At 41.5% G+C, this 21079-nt stretch overlaps 1 protein-coding gene across 1 annotated transcript; it reads right to left on the bottom strand.

Annotated features, from left to right (window-relative positions):
* Positions 1-3054: 3054 nt before the first annotated feature.
* On the bottom strand, positions 3055-20409 carry LOC117261120 (E3 ubiquitin-protein ligase RNF38-like). The gene is made up of 12 exons (XM_033633362.2): positions 19977-20409; positions 14051-14103; positions 13700-13881; positions 10786-11215; positions 9253-9393; positions 8944-9132; positions 7838-7999; positions 7648-7751; positions 6878-6959; positions 6661-6782; positions 5656-5755; positions 3055-4124 (listed from the first exon to the last, which is right to left on the bottom strand). The coding sequence occupies exons 1-12, from the start codon at positions 20260-20262 to the stop codon at positions 4062-4064; spliced, it is 1914 nt and encodes a 637-aa protein (XP_033489253.1). The 5' UTR covers positions 20263-20409; the 3' UTR covers positions 3055-4061.
* Positions 20410-21079: the final 670 nt, after the last annotated feature.

Genomic DNA, 21079 nt, shown 5'->3' with positions numbered 1-21079 from the left:
AGTGCAGCTGACACAGTGAAGTGCATGCTTTTCCGAAATGAAAATCTTATTTAGGTCCCTGAAAAGTCATGGCAAAGTTTGAAAATTTTGTCCGTGAAAATGTGTGGGAATCATGTGGAATAAAAGCGAAAAGGGCTTGCCATTCATGTTGACTAGTTAACATGTCAGACCTTTTGGAGCTCACTAATCAACTAGTGAGACTAGAACACTGCTGCTGAAAAAGACTGACTACTAAGAGTTTTTGTTCATCCAGTGAGACAAAATGCTGAACTAGAGTGTCTAAATGTCTAACTAGCGCTGACAAAGCCTGAACTAGTGGAGTAAGCTGGCATCTGATAACCAGGATATGGAATAAAAGCTAAAAGGGCTTGCTGTAGTGGACAGCTTGGCCTGTTGTAAGGTTTGAAGTTGAGGAGCATCTAACTAATAATAGTCTGTACATTAACTGGTTCACTGTGGTCTTATTCCATCAGACGCTTGGTTCTAAAAGATCTATGTGTTTATACTAAGTTGTACGTAAAAAGCTTCAATATATACACTGCTAAAAAAGTAATTAAGGGAACACTTATGCATTCTCTTTTTGGAGGAACTGCTTATGCCTCTCCATTGCACCTGCTGTCTCTTTCGTTTGCACCAAAGCAAGTGAAACTGATTCACAATCACTTGTGCTTCCTAAATGGACAGACAGATATCCCTGAAGTTTAACTGACTTGGTGTTAGACTGTGACCATTAAGTGTTCCCTTAATTGTTCTGAGCAGTGTATACGGTGAAGAGGGATTTGTGGGGAAAGACATTACATTTATTTTGAAAGGAAAAAAAAAAGATTTTTCTCCTTTAAAGTAAAAATGTAAAGTTAGCTCTTTGGGTAAGACGCCCCCCCTTAGAGAGGGAGTGAAAAACCCCAGTGAAATCCTGCCTCAAAATATTTTTTAGTTAAATTATCTTGAATGTAGTCATATGTGATTTTGTATCTTTAATATACAGGTGCGTCTGGTCAGCTAATTAAGCTAGATTAACCACCCATGAAGTCAGTTACCAACAGGCCACGTCATGACCATTTTCCGTGACTCACTTTATTGTCTCTCTGTACCAGCTGACCCCACTCTTCAGTGTTCACTCCATCATTGTATGTCTGCATGTATACCAGCGTTTGTTTCAGACTGTGCTTTGCAGTAGTTGTCATGATGTGGCCTGTTGGTAACTGACTTCATGTGTGCCTATATTAAGCTGCTGATGACTTATCAGTTGCACCTGTATAGAGTGACCTACATGGTGAACCAGTGTGCATGCCTCATGCAGCACTGAGGAAAGTCCAACATGAACTGAAATGTTTTCAGTTTTTGCACTCTACGCACTTTGTTTTTCACTGTCTGTACAGCTGCATTGGTTTATGCATCATCATCATCCTATAGATGCTAAAATCCTATCCAAATATTTTTTAACTTTTACAGTTGACTTTGCTCTTAAGGGGGGCATCTTTCCCCTGCACTTTTATTCCAAAACATTTCCTCTAAGCATCCTTGTTGCTCACTACAGAATAAGGGTGGAAGGAAGATAGGAGGGAGGAAATGGGGAAGGGACAGACAGACAGACGAATAAAGGAATGGGAGGGAAGGAAAACTGAATTATATTCTTTAAAACCTTTCATGTTGTGAAAAGTTTTTCTTCAAGCATAATGTCGGCTCCATTTTTACATTTGCAAATAAATAAACTTCATAATTCTCACATTTCTGACTGCTTGCTTTTTATTAACAGCATTTACTTGTACTTTACGTTCAAAATAATATCATAAAATTACTTTTGATACTTAAGAACAGCAAATATAAGTTACTTTAAGACTTTTCCTTCAGTAATATTCTGATAGGTGACTTTAACTTCTACCAAAGTCATGGTACTTACGTGTGGCTTTCAGGTACGTCATCCATCATCACTGTTGGTTTATCCTAGTTTACCTGCTCATTTTTGTTATATTTTGAGTCAGGAATAATCCCACTATATTGTTTAGGACTGCTTTAGACTTATGGCTCATTATTACGACTCCTGTAATTATGTAACTTATAGGAGGGGTGTTCAGTGTCAGGGTCTTGCATCACTCTGTTGGGGTTTATTTCACCATAATGACGTGTTTGCTGAAACTGATCCCGCTCATTACGCAGCTACTTACTAAACAAATCAATAATTTGACACAAAATAATAATTTGAATGATTTTATTCATCTAAAAATTATTTCATTGCTTCTGCTAAGTATCTATAATCAGCACTGCATCTGTAGCAACGGCCTGTTATTCATAGCAGCGGTCTGCTATTCAGAGAGGTCAGACAATCGGAATCAAGTTTTCAACAAAGCTGTGTAATAAAAGACTTAATGTGACAATGCACCACCACAGGTGTAGATAGAAACCTCAACAGAGTGATGTTGGGGGTGCTTTCTGTCTTGCAATTTTGATTCATAAAAATTCTCTGCCTCTGTCGATCCAAAGAAAAAGCTCACTTAATACCCACGGTGACAATGATACACATCAAGGATTCAGCACAGGGCTGGGCACTATGGAGAAAATTAAATATCATGATATTTTTTAGCGAATACCTCATTATCGATATTAATTAATTATCGATTATAAGTACTTTTACTAAATGTTTACACAAGGAAATTTCTGATAAATAATCATCAGTAATGTGGACATGATGTGGGTAACAGCAAATAACAGAGCAGCTCTAACAGTCTGATAAGTCCATGTTTTCATTTCTTGTAAATGACTAATGTCATTGCTCACAGTCCTCTTACAAATCAACTAAACTAAACTACAAGGACCACATCTGGGGCAGATGTGGAGTGATGGTCCTCTAGAAGAGCAGTAACACCACCTAGTGGCAATTTAAAGTCACTGCACCTCCAGACCAAAATCTGAAAAGATGGAGCCACCTGAGGCAGCACTCGGTGTCATTTTTAATATTTAACACAGATAAATCCAGCACAACCAAACCTGTCTCATTTCACTCCCTCTTAATTTGCCTTTTAAAATAAAAATAATAAATATATACAAAACACTAAGTTTAAAAATTTCATATCAAGCCTTTTATTTGGTATACAGATATTCATAGATTTATACAGTATATATAGATATATGTATATATGTAACACATGTGCCACTGCAAAGTCACAGACAAACTTATTCTTACTAAGAAAAGAAAGGAAAAAGAAAAATATATAATGTGCTTAATTTCAAAGTAGTGCCGTGAAGCGCTCGTAATGAAAGATGATCAGAACCGGAATGATGAGGTAACTGCCAGGCAGGAAAACAATCACTTATAATGGTTGAGTATCAATAATAATGATAATAATAATAATAATAATAATAATAATAATAATAATAATAATGATCTACTGAAACAAATGGATCAAATAGGCAACCGAGAAATATAGTGGCAGCATGGACCCTTAGTGTCAAACTAGAGAAAAAGGATTAAAGTCTATAACATACACACACACAGAGTATGCATACAGACAGACAGTGCATAAACGTACAAACAGGAAGTAAAGTCAGTCACTCGTGAGAGCAAAAACTCTCCCATGTCGTTACTCTTGTCTGGTACACAACAGAAACTCAGGCATGCTCCAGGACACCTAAAAAAAATCTCTCTCACGCACACACACACGTACTGAAAACACAGTCATGTACCACAGCCCGGCATTATGGGGCTGACCAAACAACGCTTGGTGCATGTACGTGCACACACACACACACACACCACAGCAGAACAGTGGTCAGGCAGAGTGTAATTTACTAAAAGATAACGGACAGTAAAATAACTTGAGTTAATCTGGTGAAAATCAGATCGAATGTAAGGGAGAGGGGATAAAGACTGAAAAGGACAAACAAGCAGAAAGTGCTGCACAAAAACACTAGAGGTGGTGTGTGTGTGCATGTGTGCGTGTGTGTGAGTGTGTGTGTGTGTGTGTGTGTGTGTGTAAGCACGTACACGTGTATCAATATATCAGAAGCAGGTAGTGCTGAACGTGTTTGACAGACAATTAGGAGCGTCTGGCTCCCTCATGTGGTCACTCTGAGTCTCTCTGGACCTCTGAGGCGTCGGCCCGACAAATGGGACACGTCCTGTTGGCCTGAGGACAGAGAGACGAAACAAACATGATCCAGTTAGGTTTTTATAGGCAGCTCATATCTTGAGTCCCGTTATTGATCACACAGACAGCTCGATCCGAAAACTGCACATTTGGGCACTTACTAAAATCATCACTACACTACCCCATTTTCTTTATTTGTTTTGTATTGATTTGTAATCCCTATAACCCAATTCACACCGAGGCCTCGGGCGATGCTGCCCTGACTCAAAATCACAAGACAGTGTTATGATGATTAACACGAGACGCTGGTCTTTGAGAAGCTTTTTATAGCGTTTTCAGTGGGAAATCAAGTGTTGAGGTATGTGTGCAGCTTCTTCAGATGTGCCTGTCCTGGGCTTGAGTGTGGTTTACAGACTTAACTGACTCCTCTGTGCTGAATTTAGGAACATGTAGACACAAGTCTGATGTTTGTTTCTGTTGTCTAACAGATAGGGCTGTCGCAGTGGAGGAATTTCCCCTGCGGTGATTAAGGGTGGCTCAGTGTGATTAGGGTGCCACCCCCATTTTTTGTTGCTTTTGTAAATTATTTCTCCTGATTTTATTGCTGAATAATTAATCTTTATTGTCAGGCTATTATTAGGTTTATTGTGCTTTTTAAATAACAAAGATGACACTTTTAAAATAAATTAAATGCCTGTTCACTGTTAAAAGCCAAACACAGAAGAGCAATGAGGTGCAATATCGAGCGCAGCATTTTTTTACGCCGAGAAGCTTTGGTTGCGTCTTGTTGCGATGATACAGAATATTCGCGGAAGTAAAAAAGTCGGCACGAAGGAAAACATATTATTATAATATAATAATAATAATATTTATATTTTCCGTGGTCGGCACAAGGTATAGCACATGCTCTGGACGTAGGGAAGGCTGAAACACAGAGTGAGGACGGACCGGCCTGTCTGTATGGGTTCAGTAATAATTTTTCCTCCACTGTTGTTGAGCGATGTGACAGTTGGTCTTTGTGGTATCTATCCCAACCCTCCTCCACTGTGATTGGACGGCTGTGTAAAATGTGACAGCGAGGAGCAGCTGCAGCCGAAGTTGAATATTATTCAACTCTCTGCGACCAAAGTATACTGGCAAATGTGCAACGATTGGCGCAGACTACACACTCATCACGCTGCTTGCATTTGTAGCAGAGTGTTATATATAATATGTGGCGCTCCCACACACACAAAAAAAAAACATGAACAATGTTGTGGGATTTTAATATTGCCTTTAAAGCGACAGCCCTACTAACAGATCTCTGGAAGAGTGAGATTCTCACTGCACTTCTATAATAAAGATTAATGTGCACTTGGGCTGAGAGTGTGTTTGTCTTGTTTTCTCTCTATAAGTTACCGACTGAGTTACGTCAGTTATCAGCGAGCTATTACGTGACACTTTTGCTCAGAGACTTGAATCTACTACCAAACAATGTGTGATTAGCCTCAGATGAACTCAGAGGTTATGTATGTGTGTGTGTGTCATGGACACAGTGTGAGTGAGCGGGCTCCACGGGGTGGGTACTTACCCTCAGCCACTTGTCAACACACTTCCCGTGGAACTCGTGGCTGCAGGGCAGGACTCGCAGCAGCTGGCGGGACTCAAAATCACTCATACACACCACACACCTGCAACACAAAACAGGTATTAGCATGTTTAACTGTGGCAATGCACGAGAGCTGTTGTTTGACACACTTCTTATGTGACACGCAGGGTATCGGGCAGATTTAGGTTAACTGGTTAATGGGTTAAGACTGCAAGACTGTAATTTCCACTGTCACCTTCTTCTTGTCACAGTGGATATTTGTCCTCTTACTAATATTCACAGACCAACTGCAAGATAATCTTAAATTGCTTTTGGATGTTTATCTTTAGAAATATGTGTTGCATTCATGTGGTGCTAGAATAATCTGAAAAATTGGTTCCCCATATATACGCAGAAACATGGCAGACGGAAGTAAATGTTTGGTTGATTGTGAGGAACTTTATTAATTTACATACCGCATACCCATTTTTGGTCACATGTAATTGATGATATGGTAATAAGTTGTAAGAATGGGAACTGTACTGGTGCAAAACTGTCATCAACGTGTTGTTTGGTGCTCTGGACAATAAAATACAACACACCTTTGCTGCATCGATGTTGTTTCTATATTGTGACTTACAAGCTCATGAACACACCGAAGTAGGAAGAACGACACCCATCTCGGAAAATGGAACCATTGGAGGAGCACGTGAATGCAGCATTAGCACATTTTCTCACAAAGCCCAATCCCAACAGAGATGACATTTAGATGCCCCCCCCCCCTATATGCTTTGAAGTAGATTTGAACTTTCTGTAGCTTGCAAAACCACAAATGTGCTAAACAACTGCATAAACTCTAACTATCCAACATTTAGCCTCTGTCTGTAAAATAGTAAATCCACAAAAATCCATAGTTTTGCTGATCCTGAGGAGGCAACACAAAACATCATGAATAATTCACCCTCTCAACAAGTAATAACCTGCTGTTTGCGAAAGGACAGCACTCACAGTGTTTGCTCAGACTGATGGTTATTTGGATTGAACCGATAGGATGGAAGCTGTTCGATGTCTCCCTTGGTCAGTCCTCGGAGTTTGGCCTCTCCCAGACGCTCGGCGAGGTTCAGGAGGGCCTGTGAGGGAGAGACACACAACAGCAATGACACGAGAATCAGTGTCTGTATCCAGCAAACTTTCAGACAAAACGAAAAAGCAAATAAAGACAGACCTCGTAATTTTCCACTTCTCCATCGTCGACATCCAGCTCCAGACTGATCGCAGGACCGGTGGGCTGGACTGGCAGCATTGAACTAGAGGAGGGTGGGGCAAAGAAATTTTAAAATTCAAATAATCAAAGAAGGAACATGTCCAGGGCCCCAAAAAAATCAATCTAATTCAAACTATTGATCTAGTAGTTAAATCTGTATATTCAATATCTTAAAAATTATTTGAAATTAAAGAATTTTTTTTAATGATTTCTATCTTGAAGGTGCACAACATGTTTACCCTTTTACCCTTTACTTAACAAATCTCCTCTTGAAGTTATCACTTTCATGCAACAATATGTAGTTGAATCACTCATTAATCTTTGTTTTCCAGATTTAAATACTGTGTAAATTAGTAAAACCTCCCAATTTTTTTCTATCTTTGAGGAGAGTTTTAATATCTGTGTCCATGTAAAAGTTTCATTATTATTATTAAATTATGTGAATGGAATAATGGCCTTCTCTGTGTATAACTAATCAAAAAGGCAGGTAACGGCATGGTCAAATTTCCTCTACAATTACAAGTTTACATTACGACTTGTGGACTTTGTTTTCTGTTCTAGCTTGAGTAACATTAATCACCCTACATAGGAATACACCCTGCACCTGGTTGTATATCTAAAAAAATGATCAGGTCATCTACTGTGTATGTGGCCAAAAATAATACTAAATGCAACATAACCTATTTCTTTTTAACTGTCTTATCTCTAAGTTACTGTACTGATCTACTTACAGGAAGTAAGGCAGGAGGCTGGGGTGGTAAGGCGAAGGTGGCAGTGGCTGTTGTGAGCGGTACCGTCGCCCCGGGAGACGCCGAGGAATAAAGTTTGGATAGGACTAAGAGGAGATTAACAAAACATACATTAATAAATCATTCACAGGGATTCTTCATTAAACTGTTGTTAATTATTCTCATTGCTCACCACTCCGAAGAACTCCTGTGGCAGGGGGTCATGGGAGAGGAAGTGAAGCTGTGTGGAGTGTGGTGTGAGGGCAGGGTGGGTGGCGGGAGGATAGTGGAGCCCAGCACCCAAGGACAGGTGTTCTCCGAGCAGCTCCACGTCGTTTTCTATCCTCTGTAAGGGCTGGGAGGGTGGAGAAGATACACACGGTTACAGCCTGAGATTATTTCATGTGATCGCAGCAACACGAGCAATTAAAAAAAACATTTTAACACTTCATAACAAATATACTTGACGAAAAAAGGTGAGGTAAATCAAACCCTTTCAAATCCTGAAAATGAGTCGGTGCTTAGGACATGTTATATAAAATATTAAACAGTACAAATATATTTAACCGTCGTTAGTATAAACTGTTGTTGCTGAAGTTGTGTACTTCATTTATATTTTTTTCTATTAAAATATGTCGTTAAAAATAAATCTCTATTTCATAAGGATCTGCTTTAACCTTTGTTAACTCTGACACACTGATAATTTGATCACTGTTGTCATTTAAGACCAACACATTTCTTCTTTAACTGCAATACCACCATTTATGTAGCTTTCATTGTTGCTGTTGTTCACTCACGTAACTGTAAATGTGATGCTTGCTGTGCAGGCACACATCTGAAAAACACCTTTTCTGCACGTCCTATTTTTTATTTTTTTACTGAACACTACGCTGTTCCTAGCGCTTGCAAACACTAACTGCACAAGTTGCTTCGACTCAAATGCATAAAATATGCATCATCCATTTTGCTTTAACATTGTAAAGCACCTTTACTGCTGCATTTTTTATACAGCAGGGAAAACATTTAAAGCTTCCCTGAAAGATGCTGACTGTCACACTGGCTCCTCAAGTGAAAACTTGTTTTTTGAGGTTGTTTTTGTAAATATCAAAAAGGGGGAAAAACATTTTTAAGAGATGCACAGAAAGTTAGACATCATCATCGAATAAACAGAAGATGAGTTCCCTCTGTTTATCACCTAGACATTTCAGACTTTAACTTCATATTTTGTTATGTTCACAAAAGCTGCATCTGATACCAAATCAAATGTTGAAACAAGCATCACATATAATTTCTGCTCACCGAGCGGGCCTGCTGCGTCGGATAAGGTCCAAACTGTCCAGGCTGAGGCAGGTGAGGTGGGTGGTGAGAAAGGTGTGTCGGGGGATGGGGGAGGTGAGGAGGTGGAAGCAGGAAGGCCGGGTCACTGGACAGCAGGGACGGGAACGGGTAGGGCATGGGTAAGTGCTGCACAGAACAAGTCTGCAGGACCTGGCAGAGAGACAAAAAGGAAAACCGCAATATTTAATTTAGCGAGGGGTGCTGCAGAAAGTATCTTCAAAACATCACATAAACAAAACTCATGTACTGTGTGGGATCAAACACACTCACGGGAGGAGGGACGCTGCAGACGGGATAGTGCTGTCCACTGAATACTACTGAGCACGCTGGGATCTGCTGAGGGGCGGAGCGAGGCGGCAGGCCAGGTGGCGCTCCCGGAGGAGACACAGGATACGATACTGGAGCTGAACCCTAAATATGAAGATCAAAGGGTAGAGGTCAGCTCTAAGAACACAGTGTGTTATTTAAAGCTGAGCAGCTGGAGTTGCAAGACCGAGTCCTCATTGTCTGAGGAGCAAATAAGGCGAAACCTCACAACCTAAAGCATCTGTGCTGCTGACACCACAGCATTATCTCCGATGTTGAGCACAAGCCAAGCAGGGTTTCCCAGGCGTATGCTGAGATGATAAATTTCAAATTTCCATGATTAACGGACCTCTTTGGATTTGTAATTTGATTTAATGTAATTTAAAAGGGTGTTTGACAGTTACAGCTGTGTTTTGAAGAACAGAGCCCAAGTAACTGGTACTAAACTCACTCTTTCACCTGCAAATTAGTCCGGTGACCTCACAGTTTATCTCCAGGTAGAAACTGCTCCCATCAGATCCAATTAGTAGTGAATTTCTAGAGAAAAATTTAAGATATACTCTGCAGGATTTTTGTAAAAATCAATGATATAGACTCATACAGAAGTAATCCCTCTCAATCATCACTTATGGCCCACTCTCAGTGTGTCTTTTCTGTGTTTGAGATGTTTATTGGCCTAACCTCCACAGCATTCAGGTGAGGTCAGGGCTTTATGAAAAGGCGATCACCAGGTAGCAGACTGTAAGCAGCAGGCATCCAAGAGACGTAGTGCCGGAAAAATGCAAATATAGTGTGGTAAAACTGTGGCTGGCTTTTACTTTCACTTTTGCTGGCAAGCGTTTACAAATAGTTACGGACGATCCTGCATAGTATACCTCTAAATATACATACAATTATGACACCACCAACTGGTGACAGCCATAAACAATCTGTTAAATGTTGGATAAGAGATTTTATAATAAAAATAATTCCTGCTTGTATTTGGCTCTCTGAAAAGATCAATGAAACACCACTATTTCTCGAGGGCAAAGTTTCCATTTGCCAATAAACTCTTCTCCACCCCGGCCAATTAAAAAAAACTTATTTCACTGAATCATCCGCCATGGCAAACAGGCACGTCACCAGATTTGTTAATCGACAGTTCCACATTGACCAGCTGACTCTTTCACCTACATGGTGATGATTAATTTCCTTGATAAATTAGAGGAAATGCAGTTATTGCTTTTTAAGATCACACAGATTACAGTAATAAATTAAAATCACATTAGTCATATGCTCTGAAGTCGATATCTTCAACTGCGAAATAAGATAATATCCTGTCTGAAAGTGTTGTTTTTTTATGTCTGTCTTGTTCTCATTCAAAATGTGAAGGACACGAGGACAAAACCATTGTTGAGAAACACGCTGTCAGTCATAAACTGTACGTCACGTTTTCTCATGTCAGAGGTCTACTGGGATAATTTCAGTCCTTCAGGCCACATCATCTCATCAAGTTACCTGCTCATGGAGGTCCAGCACCACACTGCTCTGCTGGGATGGGTGAGGGTGTGGGTGCTGTGGATGGCCCGCAGGGTGCAGCAGCCTGGGAGACAGGTTCGGTGACTGGTGCAGGGGCCTCGGGGAGGGATTTGGGGGATGGTGACCTGGGCGCTCTTCGAGCCCAGGCCCCAGCCCTCTGGGAGGTTGCTGGCTGTAGGGTGAGTAGCCCTGAGGCGGAGCTGGGTGACGGTAGTTTTCGTCCTGGTGGCCTGGCGACGGGCCGTGGTGGGAGTGCAGGTGGTGGTGGTGGTGGTGGTGGGCGTTGGGGTGGTGATGGTGGTGGTGGTGGTTGTTGTTGTTGCTGTTGTAGTGGTGGTGGTTGTTGTGGGCATGGTGGTGGTGGCGGGTCAGGCGGTCTCTCCGGCCACGCTGTCGTCTCATTGGAGGGCTGAGGTGAAAGAAAGAGGGGAAAACTTAGAAGATGCTAAAGGAGCTATGTCGTCATTTACATCATCATAAATACAGTTTTTACCACCTGCCAAATGACCTGTGCATGTTCAAATATTATCAGTCACTTAATAAATTACCATTGTTTTTGCTCATTGGAGCACATCTACTTGCCACATGCAAATTTTACCAGCATTTGGCGAGTGGATGGTGCTGAGTACTTGTGCCGTCAACTACTGCAAGCAACTTATTAGTGTACTCTACCAATTAAGCCTTGCACGCCAATAACATTGTCGGACTCATGATGGACAGTCTAAAACAATATCAAACAAAATCAGTATCAATGCAGCAAAACCAAAGACAGTCTTCTTCCTTGTCAAAACCAGCTGCCTACATTACCCACAATGCAATTTCACCACGAGTGTTTCGGTTGGAGATTCTGATGTCTTATGCCAGTAGCGGCTAATGTAGCCTCAAGCCGTTAGCCTCAAGCAGAGATGTGGAGTGGGCTCTTTCTGACTCAGCATCAACACATTACTTTCATTTTCAAACCTGTAGCCTTTGCCTCGTCAGGCTCCAACATAAGAATCAGGATTAGAAATAATTTTTGGTCCCCGAGGGGAAATTGTGATTGGTCATAGTTGCTCCGATGTAAAGAATAGAGAATTATAAGTAGTAAGAATAAAAGTATGAAATAGAAGTATGTAAATATAAAGCAATAAAATAAATAAAAAAATAAAAATAAAAATAAATGAAATAAAACAAAACAAAATAAAATAAAATAAAAATAAAATGTGCATTATGCTAGTCTTTAACACTAGTACTTAAGTACTTAAAAATAATAAAAATAAAATATATTTCATCACTGTGCTGAGGCTGTAAGTGTGAAATGTAACTACAATATATATGTCAATAGAATACAACAAGAACAGAATAAACGTAAAAAATAGGTATAGTTATGTGCATGATAAAGTACTGAAAAATATTGCACAGTTATCGTCTGCCTTCAACTTAGAAGTGGTGAATTTTAGAGCTTAGATTGGGCCCAAAAAAATCCAGCCCCACCCGGCCCGAGCCCGTGCACATCATGTCCGGGACCGGCCCGGCCCGTCCAATTAACTGTAATTATGGGCCCGAGCCCGATTTAAACCTGACATTTTTCAATAAGTTGGCTGTTATAATTAAGAGTATTAAACCACAGTTCTTGTTATTTGAATGACAGAAATAGAGGATCTTAATGAATGGTGCAACATGGAAGCATGATTATGTAATAAAACAGGTGTTTATTTTAGGATCCAGGTGGTGAAGGGCTGTGCGCACACAATGTTGCAACATTGTAACTAAGTTTGTTGTAACTTTATGTGTCATACAAAGTGTGGTTTAATTTTATTTTTTATAATACTGTAGCGTCCGCCAGGACGTGTGGAAAGGATGATGCAGTCATTCGGCAATTAAACCACCGTTTATTACTGAACAGTACAGGTTACTCTTGGCCGTAACCACGCCAAAACAACCAACAAACAACAACTTAGCTGTAACTCCATCTGTGCACTCCTGCTCTCTCCTCCAGCTCGCTCATACACACACCAGCACGCGCACTCACACAGCCCTCCTCATCCCCGTCACACTCGCACCCCGCATCTCATTCAATCCCAAACATGCCATTAACTCACAGAACATTGACATTATAACAGAACATTTACTGCAGGGTCGCTACAATACATAGCCTATAACATTATCAAATCATAGCTTTAAAAAAAAAAAAAAAACGTCATATCTGACCAGGCCCGGCCTGGGCCCGTCAGAGGGAGGGGGGCTCCCGGCCCGACCCGGCTTGGGCCCTCGGGCCGGGCTCGGGCTCGGGCAGAGAATCTAAGCTCTAGTGAATTTATAGCTCACAGCAACCAGTACCACACAGTCTCTGGCTTTTGTTTGATATCTAGTGTCGGCAAAAAATGATTTGTACTTTTCTGATCAGTCATTAGTGTAGTTAGCTTGTTTTCTACATTACGTGAAGGTCACTGTTGCACTGAACCTTCTGCTGAACCCCGTTCAAAAAACAAGGAACGAACAGTTAAATATTTGTATTGAACTGCCAAATCTGATTCAACTGACATAATTCTGAGTTGGATGCAGTCCTAAAAATGACTTAATAAAGCAATTATTTAAACAGTTGCGTAATAATTGTGTTTCACTCATGCATCATTGGCAGTCAATAAAAAAAACATGATCAATAATCTGATAGATCTGATTAATTCTTATGGTAATCTACCATATAAAAAAAAAAAAAAAGTTTTTTGGTTGTAGTTTCTGAAATCCTTGTTTTAGTTTGTTTCATATGACTTGTAACTGAACATTTTTTAAGTTCGGTCAGACAGAAAAAGCTGTTTCAACATGTACCTTTAGGATTGTGTTATTATTTTTGAGATCTGAACACTAATGGAAATAATGTTAATATGTATTTGTGTCACACATACACACTTACCTGCGTCGGTTGCGAACAGGCGTGTGGCATCTCTCTGGCATGTAGTGGGGGTGTGGTCTGCGACTGGGAGGCAGCTCCCAGGGGCGAATGGGAGAGGAAGGAGTCGAGGGAGGGGCAGAATTTAGATCCAACATGGTCTGCTGGGAAAGACGCTGCCTTTTCGGGCTTGGGCTGTCTTCCATCTGCACAGAGGCACAGGGAGGAGGGGGAACCACAGGGGTGGTTGGTCAGGAGAAAAACAGTAACAGAAAAAAAGAGAGCAGACAAAAGGGGAAAATGAATAAGGAAACATTGACATACAAATCCTATTCAAAGCAGAGGCAACAGGCGGTGCTCATGTTTCATACTTACTTTATCCCGATCCTCGCTGCACACATTATCTGGATGAAAATGTAGCACTCCTCCTGCAGGCCACAGAGGGGGGAAAAACAGAATCAGATAAGATAGGGCTGAGAAAAACATCAACATCACAAGACACATGGACATACGCTTGATAAGCCAACAGAAGTACAACAACACAAGCAACACAAAGGCAGCTGGTTGCCTTTGATTTGATTTTCCATTCTAAGACCCCGCTGGATCGTCATGAAGCCTGCCTGGTTTGCTTGAACACTTCTACAGACTTAACACTACAAAATCCAACAGTGATAACAAAAAAGTGCATCCAACATCTTGCTTCACAAACATAGTTACAGTCCTCTGTCCTCAGCGAGGGTCTGTCTTCAAAACAGGCTTTTGAATTTCCTGCTTTAAACCAGCAGACGTGAGAGGAAGCCATCTCTGGAAGATGTCACACTGGACTCATCGTCTCTGGTTCTCACAGACAAATCATTCCCTCTGATCTACCATGAAAAGACAGAGCAGACTTACAGAAACAGACACAGACATCCACTTATCAAACGTGTGCAACACACCAGAGCCTCTCACTGGCTTTGCACAAGTAACACTGACTATGTTTACGTGCACACTAATATTCCACCATTATCCTCCTGAATATGTAAGTATTTTGAATTTGATATGAAGTGATGTGAATAACCTGTTCCTCCTTTTTCCAAATGTAGCATTTTCCGATAAAGACATGCAGGATATGCTGATGTTATTCAGGTTTTAGGAGCATTAACTGGACATGTATACATTCGGATTATGCATCTCAATTGGGGTTTTTACTGCAGTTTGCAACGGATGGCCCCCTGCCTGTTTATAGCCGGCTTCATGCGTTGCCATGGATGCGTTGTACACAAACCAACAATTTAGAGGGCAGGGGGAGAGATGCACACCCCCCTCCCAAAAAAACCCACATTTCTGGTCGGAATGAGAAACACACCTACTTTTAAACATTATGAAAGAACTGGATATCAACAGGTTTTTGGATATGCGCAAATATCATAATGTCAACCTCATCAAGAAGGTGGTTGAAGGAGTTAAAAAGGGAGGCTGAGCTGACATGGTCGAACAAGATTGCCATCTGTAAAAACTTTTTTTAAAATCCTTTATTGGTGCAAAGAAGCATAGAGCAAAGAACATAGCACGAGCAGCTCCACCCATTTCAGCCATTCAGCTCTTCAAAATTTTGAGGTGATAAACGACATGGTGGGGCAGATTAATCAGAGCATGCACGACTGCATGTAAACGTGAGTATTAGTGGAATATTTACCAGTAGGAGCTTTTTAGGAATAAGGACAAAAAACTGAACAGTTTGTGCATGTAAACGTAATCATTAGCCCATTTTACACTACATGTTTAAGGTGGTAATGTCACGCTGTTATTTCGCCTCACCATTCTATGTAAAAGGTATGATCATGGAATGGGGAAAAGAGTTGTCACACCTTTAAGCCAGCAGCAAAGGTAGTTACAGCCCTGAATCGACGTCTGTGTAAAAAGGACAGCTGGCAGGACAGGATCATGGATGGGGCTGGTGTGACGTTTTGACGATGTGTTATGTGTGCAACCTACAGACCGGAGATTTAAAAAGCAGCTAGAAGCAGTTAGCAGCTAACTCAAAGATGAAAAAGAGCAGCCTAAAATGTCTGCAAACTGGGGAGCCAACGAGTTTTGGGAGCTCCTTACCCTCTGAGCAGAGGGCGAGATCAGCCGCCATGTAACAGGGACTGTAAATGATTGTTATTGCCATGTTAAGCCATTGTTATTGTTTAGAAAGCTCTGCCTAAACGTACGTTATAGGTCAGTGGTTCCCAACTAGTCCAGCTTTCTCTTTGGCCATTAAGGTCCACACAGTTACTGTCCGTTAGTCACTCACTCTACAGCAGGAAACGGCACTTCAAAATAAAAGCTTGGTGCCAGAAATTCACTGTACTTAAAAATAAAGTGCGTTTTCTTACAAACTTGACATGTTTGCAAGTCATTTGCAGCCCATTTCAGAATGGACCTGTGACCTACTTCTGGACCCCGGCCCACCACCTGGGATCTACGGTCATAGGTCACACTGGAGGCTGATGCCGTTGTGTTACACGAAACACCGGTCACACCTCTTTGCTTCGTAGCGGCCCTATAGTGCGATCTCTGTGTAAAAAGGGCTACTATCAAATGGTGAAATTATAAATTGATTATCAATTGAAAGAAAACTAATTAAGGAATTTATGAGGCAAAGTTTTTGTTTATCAAGTGGGATTTGCTGTTTTTTTCCTGTTTTCTAACTTTGTTAATTTGATACCATTTGGTTTTGGAGTGTCATTCGGACAAAACAAGCCATTTGACAACATCAGTTTGGGTTTTAGGAAAATGTTACAGATATCTTTCACAGTTTTCTGACATTTTATTAAACAAATAATAATTAAAGAATACATCAAAAGATTAAACAATGAAAACAACTGTTGCAGCCCTACCCCAACTGGAGTGGCACGGTAGAATCGACCCTGTTATCAGAAAGCCTGATTCAAAGTCTGTGTTTTGGTGTGCATCTGCCTGTCCCTGACCAAGGCAGCGAACCATTATTAGCTCTGCAAAAACAGCTCCGTGCTGTGTTTCTTCCTATTTTTTTTTTTGTTTATGTCCTTGTGGTGTACAAGCGATAAAAATCTCTCTCCAAAGATCAACAGACCATCACGAAAAAGACTCCCTAATGATATGAATGAGATTATTATGTGCAAAAAAAAAAAGAAATACTAAAAAAGGAAAAAAATCGCGTCGCTGAATAAAGCGGTAATACCATAAACATAATCTCGAAAGAACACAATGCTCTTCCAGCTGTTTATCTGACAGTCCACATGTGCAATCTGGATGCAGCATGTGCACACAGACATTTCAGCAGCTTAAGAAGGATGTCCTTGAACTCAGCTGACAAGAGTTTCCTCTAAGCAGTTCCCCCAAAAACCTTTAATCACCAAAAAGAGGGGGGAAAAAACTCTCCTCCCCTCATCTCTCCCTGTATGCCTCCCTCATGCAAACAGCCCCTTCTGTCTCCCCAGAAACAACAGATCTGAAAGCAAACCCACCCCACCTCTTTCTTGTCTTTGCGACGCCACTCCAGAGCCATGTGAAGTCTGCCGATAGTGACAGCTCAAAGACGCCCTGCTAGTGGCTGCGGAGAACAGAGGGACAGTCGGTTGACTGACTAGCTGACTGTGGGGCCAACACGCTGGCTTACATCTTTATCTACCATGCCTTTTTTCTTCAGACCTCATAGGGTCCTGGGCCTCAGCCGCCCATGTGTTTTGAGGAGAACTAGGTCTGTTAATGCTGATTCACCCCGGGGGGCAGAGGAGAGGGGATGACGAGCCAGACTGGACGGGTTCTGTTGGCAAGCAGACACGACCTTGTTTCCTCCGAGCGTGGCTGCTGGGGAAGACTGACACCATTTATTTTACGACAGGCTATCAAGTCGGGCAGGCAGGATAGTGAACTTAACTGTCATCAAGTAGCAATTTGCTCATGTTCTTTAATAAAGACTTGAACTACTATTTGGAGGAGACGAGCCAAGGTAGAGGGCAGCAACTAACAACTATTTTCTTTATCAAATAATCTGCCAATTATTTTCTCAACTTATCGTTTTGTCAATTAAATGCCATAAAACAGTAAAAAAAAAAAAAGCCCTGTATAACTTCCCAGAGTCAAAGGTGACGTGTTCAAATGGTCAACTAGTCCAAAAATCCAAAGCTATTCCGTTTATTATCATGCATGGCAAAGAAAGGCATCAAATTTTCACTTTTAAGAAGCATGAAACCAGGAAATATGTGGCTTTTTTGCTTTAGAAAATACTAAAATGATTATTTGATGATCAAATAGTTGCCAATTAATATTCTGTTGATAAACTAGTCGATTAATCGCAGCTCGAAATCTATTTTATGCAAATAATCTGCAAAGATCTCAGGTGATAACAGTATTAATGAGGATGTGCTAAAACTGGTTGCTATTAGGCTGCGATGTTGGCAGGTTGTGGGATGCAACACTACCTATTAAAGCTACAGTGGGTGATAATAACATGCTTGACACTGGGGGAGAGAAAAAAGGAGGAGAAAGGAAAGCAGAGGTAAGACAGAGGGACACATTTTAACACCCCCAAATCCTACCCTGACACATTCTGCATAAAGCGATGCCAAGAGGTGTAATACAGTGACATGAGCAAAAACAAACAAGCACAGACAAACAGGAAATCTGTATTGCACTTGAACATACACACTCTTATTTTTGAGCGTGCACACAGACCATTTCAGAAGAGGCATGTGCAGCTGTTGGGAAGAAGGAGGCAGATCACACAGCTGGGAGATACACTGTTTAAGTCATTCACACAAACCCCTCTGTAGTCTCTCAATTTGGAAAGCATGTGTTTTTGTGTGTATCCCCTCTGTGTGGGTTATTTTGGGTGTTTGGCAACAGCGTTGCTATTACGACAGAGACCCATTAAAAAGCCTGCTTTCATTCATTCACAGCACTTTTTTTGCCTTTGAGGGAATCCAATCTGGTATTACAGAAGTTTTCTACAGTCACTTTTCCTGTGGTCAGCAATGGAAACCTGCTGAACACCAAATAGACTGGTGTCAATGTTGAGGAAAAAAAAGGAGGCCGGGGTGCAGTCTCACTTTGAATATCCTCTCTGGCAGTTTCATTCGGTTCTTGCTTTTTTTCATAGAGGTTTTGGAGCTTTCATTGTCTTCTCAGCCAGTACGGGCTCAGTAAGGAACTGTTTCTACTGTGGACATTAATTACTGGACAATGCAAATAAATTTAACTTCACACGTGAATGTGCAAACACAACTCTATTGTTCATTTCTCTGTTTCTTTGTGTTTGGACAGTGCTTTGAAACTACACCTTTACTCTACCATGAGCCACTAGATAAGAGATCTGCTTGACTATTTTGGGAAAATGCGGAGCTTTCTACAGGCTTAAATGTAAGTTAAATAGCACTGAGGCTTATGGATGAAAGGGCTGATGGCAAACTACAAGAAAGGCTGTATTATCAGCCTGCATCACAGCAGTGAGCAATCTAAAACAAAAAGATAAAATCACTATTATGAGATTTCATTTAAAAAAAATTCAAGGCTGCAAAATGCTTGTTTAATCAGACTCCTCTCAAACATATTGTAGGTCTAGAAGACTTAAGAAGAGTATGCAAGATGTGTGCAAATGCATCAGTCTCTGATCTGATTATAAGTGAAAACACACTGCTCTCTATCCACTGTTATCAGAATTTGAAGCCACAAGATTCCCACTGATTAACCAGGTTTGTTTTATACATTTTAGTTAAGTTTATTAATTCACTGCTTAATGATTACCTACAGCATTTCTTTCCCCACGTCTTGACTACATGCACAGCAGTAACATAATATGACCTGCAGGCCTGGACTAACCAAAGGAAAATTCTGCAGTGCTAAATTCCTACTGAGGGCCAGTGAAATGTGCACTGTGAACCAGGCAATGACATGCATTGCATTGCATTTTTTTAGCTGACACTTCTATCCAAAGCTACTTACAATAAGAGCATTCAACCATGTGGATACAACCCCATCAGCTTCAATATGCATAACTAGTTTAAGTGCTACATGCAAGACAAAGTTGAGAGACAAGGTTTGCCCTATTTACTTGAGTAAATGCTATTCAAACCTCTGAAGCAGAGCTCCCACTACAACACCTTGCATGACATGTAGCTGGCCTTTAAGCAACAGCTTGCAGTGAAAGCTCCAAGCCTTTTAGTTAAATGTCTCAAAGCCTGTTAAGCTGCTAGTGGTCTGCCTGCATCCCTCAGGGGGTGTATCCTGTGCGAGTGTGTGTAATGATGCATCTAGCCGGGCTGCAGGCCCTGTTTACTGAAGCCTTGCTTACCGGCCCCGGGGTGTCTGTGAGCTCCGTGCGATGAGTGGCGCTGCGCCCCCGCGGACAGGTAGCTCCCCTGGGTGTGCTGCTGCTGACTCTCCGGGTAGCTGCGACCACCGTGGTGCGGCGCCCAGCCGGGGTTGCTCTGCTGCGGGTAGCTCACCCCTCCTCCGCTGGCGTTCATCATGCTCCCGTTGCCGACCGCGTTACCACTGCCATTGCTCCCGACGTTACCGCTCATGCCGAAATGATAGAAACCAGACCGAGACCGCGACCGAGTCCTCGGGGGGTCCATGGCTGGGGAGGGCGGTGGTGGATGGACGTGATGAAGGTAGGCTGGAGAGATGGACGTTCAGAAACGGGCAGGAGCCTCCCTCTTCAGACCGCTTCTCCGCGTCTCTCTATCCACCTAGTTACCTCTGACGACGACCGGCTACTGCGAGTGTTTTCTGAGGCATTTAAAGCTGTTGTTTAATATAATGAGATTGGATACCTGAAAGCAGCGGGTTCAGGGAAGCACAGTCCTCATATGTCACACAAGCACCATCTGCACAGTCTCCATCCACTGTCCCCCTGTTTATCTGAGCGGGTCAACTTCACAGAGACACCTTAGTTATTTCACTACGTATGAACGTGCACAAGTATCTAAAAATATATTGTACCTATATGAGCGTGTGGTATAACAAAGCAGTATCCAAAATACAATTGTCTCTAAGTTAGTTGTCTGTGGTTTTGGTCGTTACCAGAACAACAGCTGAGCAAGTCTCGGGTTCTCTATTGTCTTTTCACAGTGGAGCACTGTCGGGCTGTCCACAGTAAAATAAAGTATTTTTAAGGCATTAGTCGCACGCAACTAGGTCCTACAGGAGTGAGCTAAATGCTGATGCATATATTAACATGCAGCTGAAGTTAATATCCTTCGCTCTCTGCCTCCAAAAGCTTGTCGAGTTAAATACTTAAATCCCTCAACACAAGCAAGATGGCTAGCTGTCGAGCGTTAGCAAACTAAAGGAAACCAGCTGCCCTGATAGCTGGCTGTGAAACAAAGTTATTAGCATAGATTTGTGGATAAATTGCAACTAAATTACAACGGGTAGCCTGCTGTGAGCAGT

Source organism: Epinephelus lanceolatus, chromosome 7 (genome assembly GCF_041903045.1).
Source record: "Epinephelus lanceolatus isolate andai-2023 chromosome 7, ASM4190304v1, whole genome shotgun sequence".
In the NCBI taxonomy this organism is placed as follows: domain Eukaryota; kingdom Metazoa; phylum Chordata; class Actinopteri; order Perciformes; family Serranidae; genus Epinephelus; species Epinephelus lanceolatus.
This window is presented reverse-complemented; position numbering and strand designations above follow the sequence as displayed.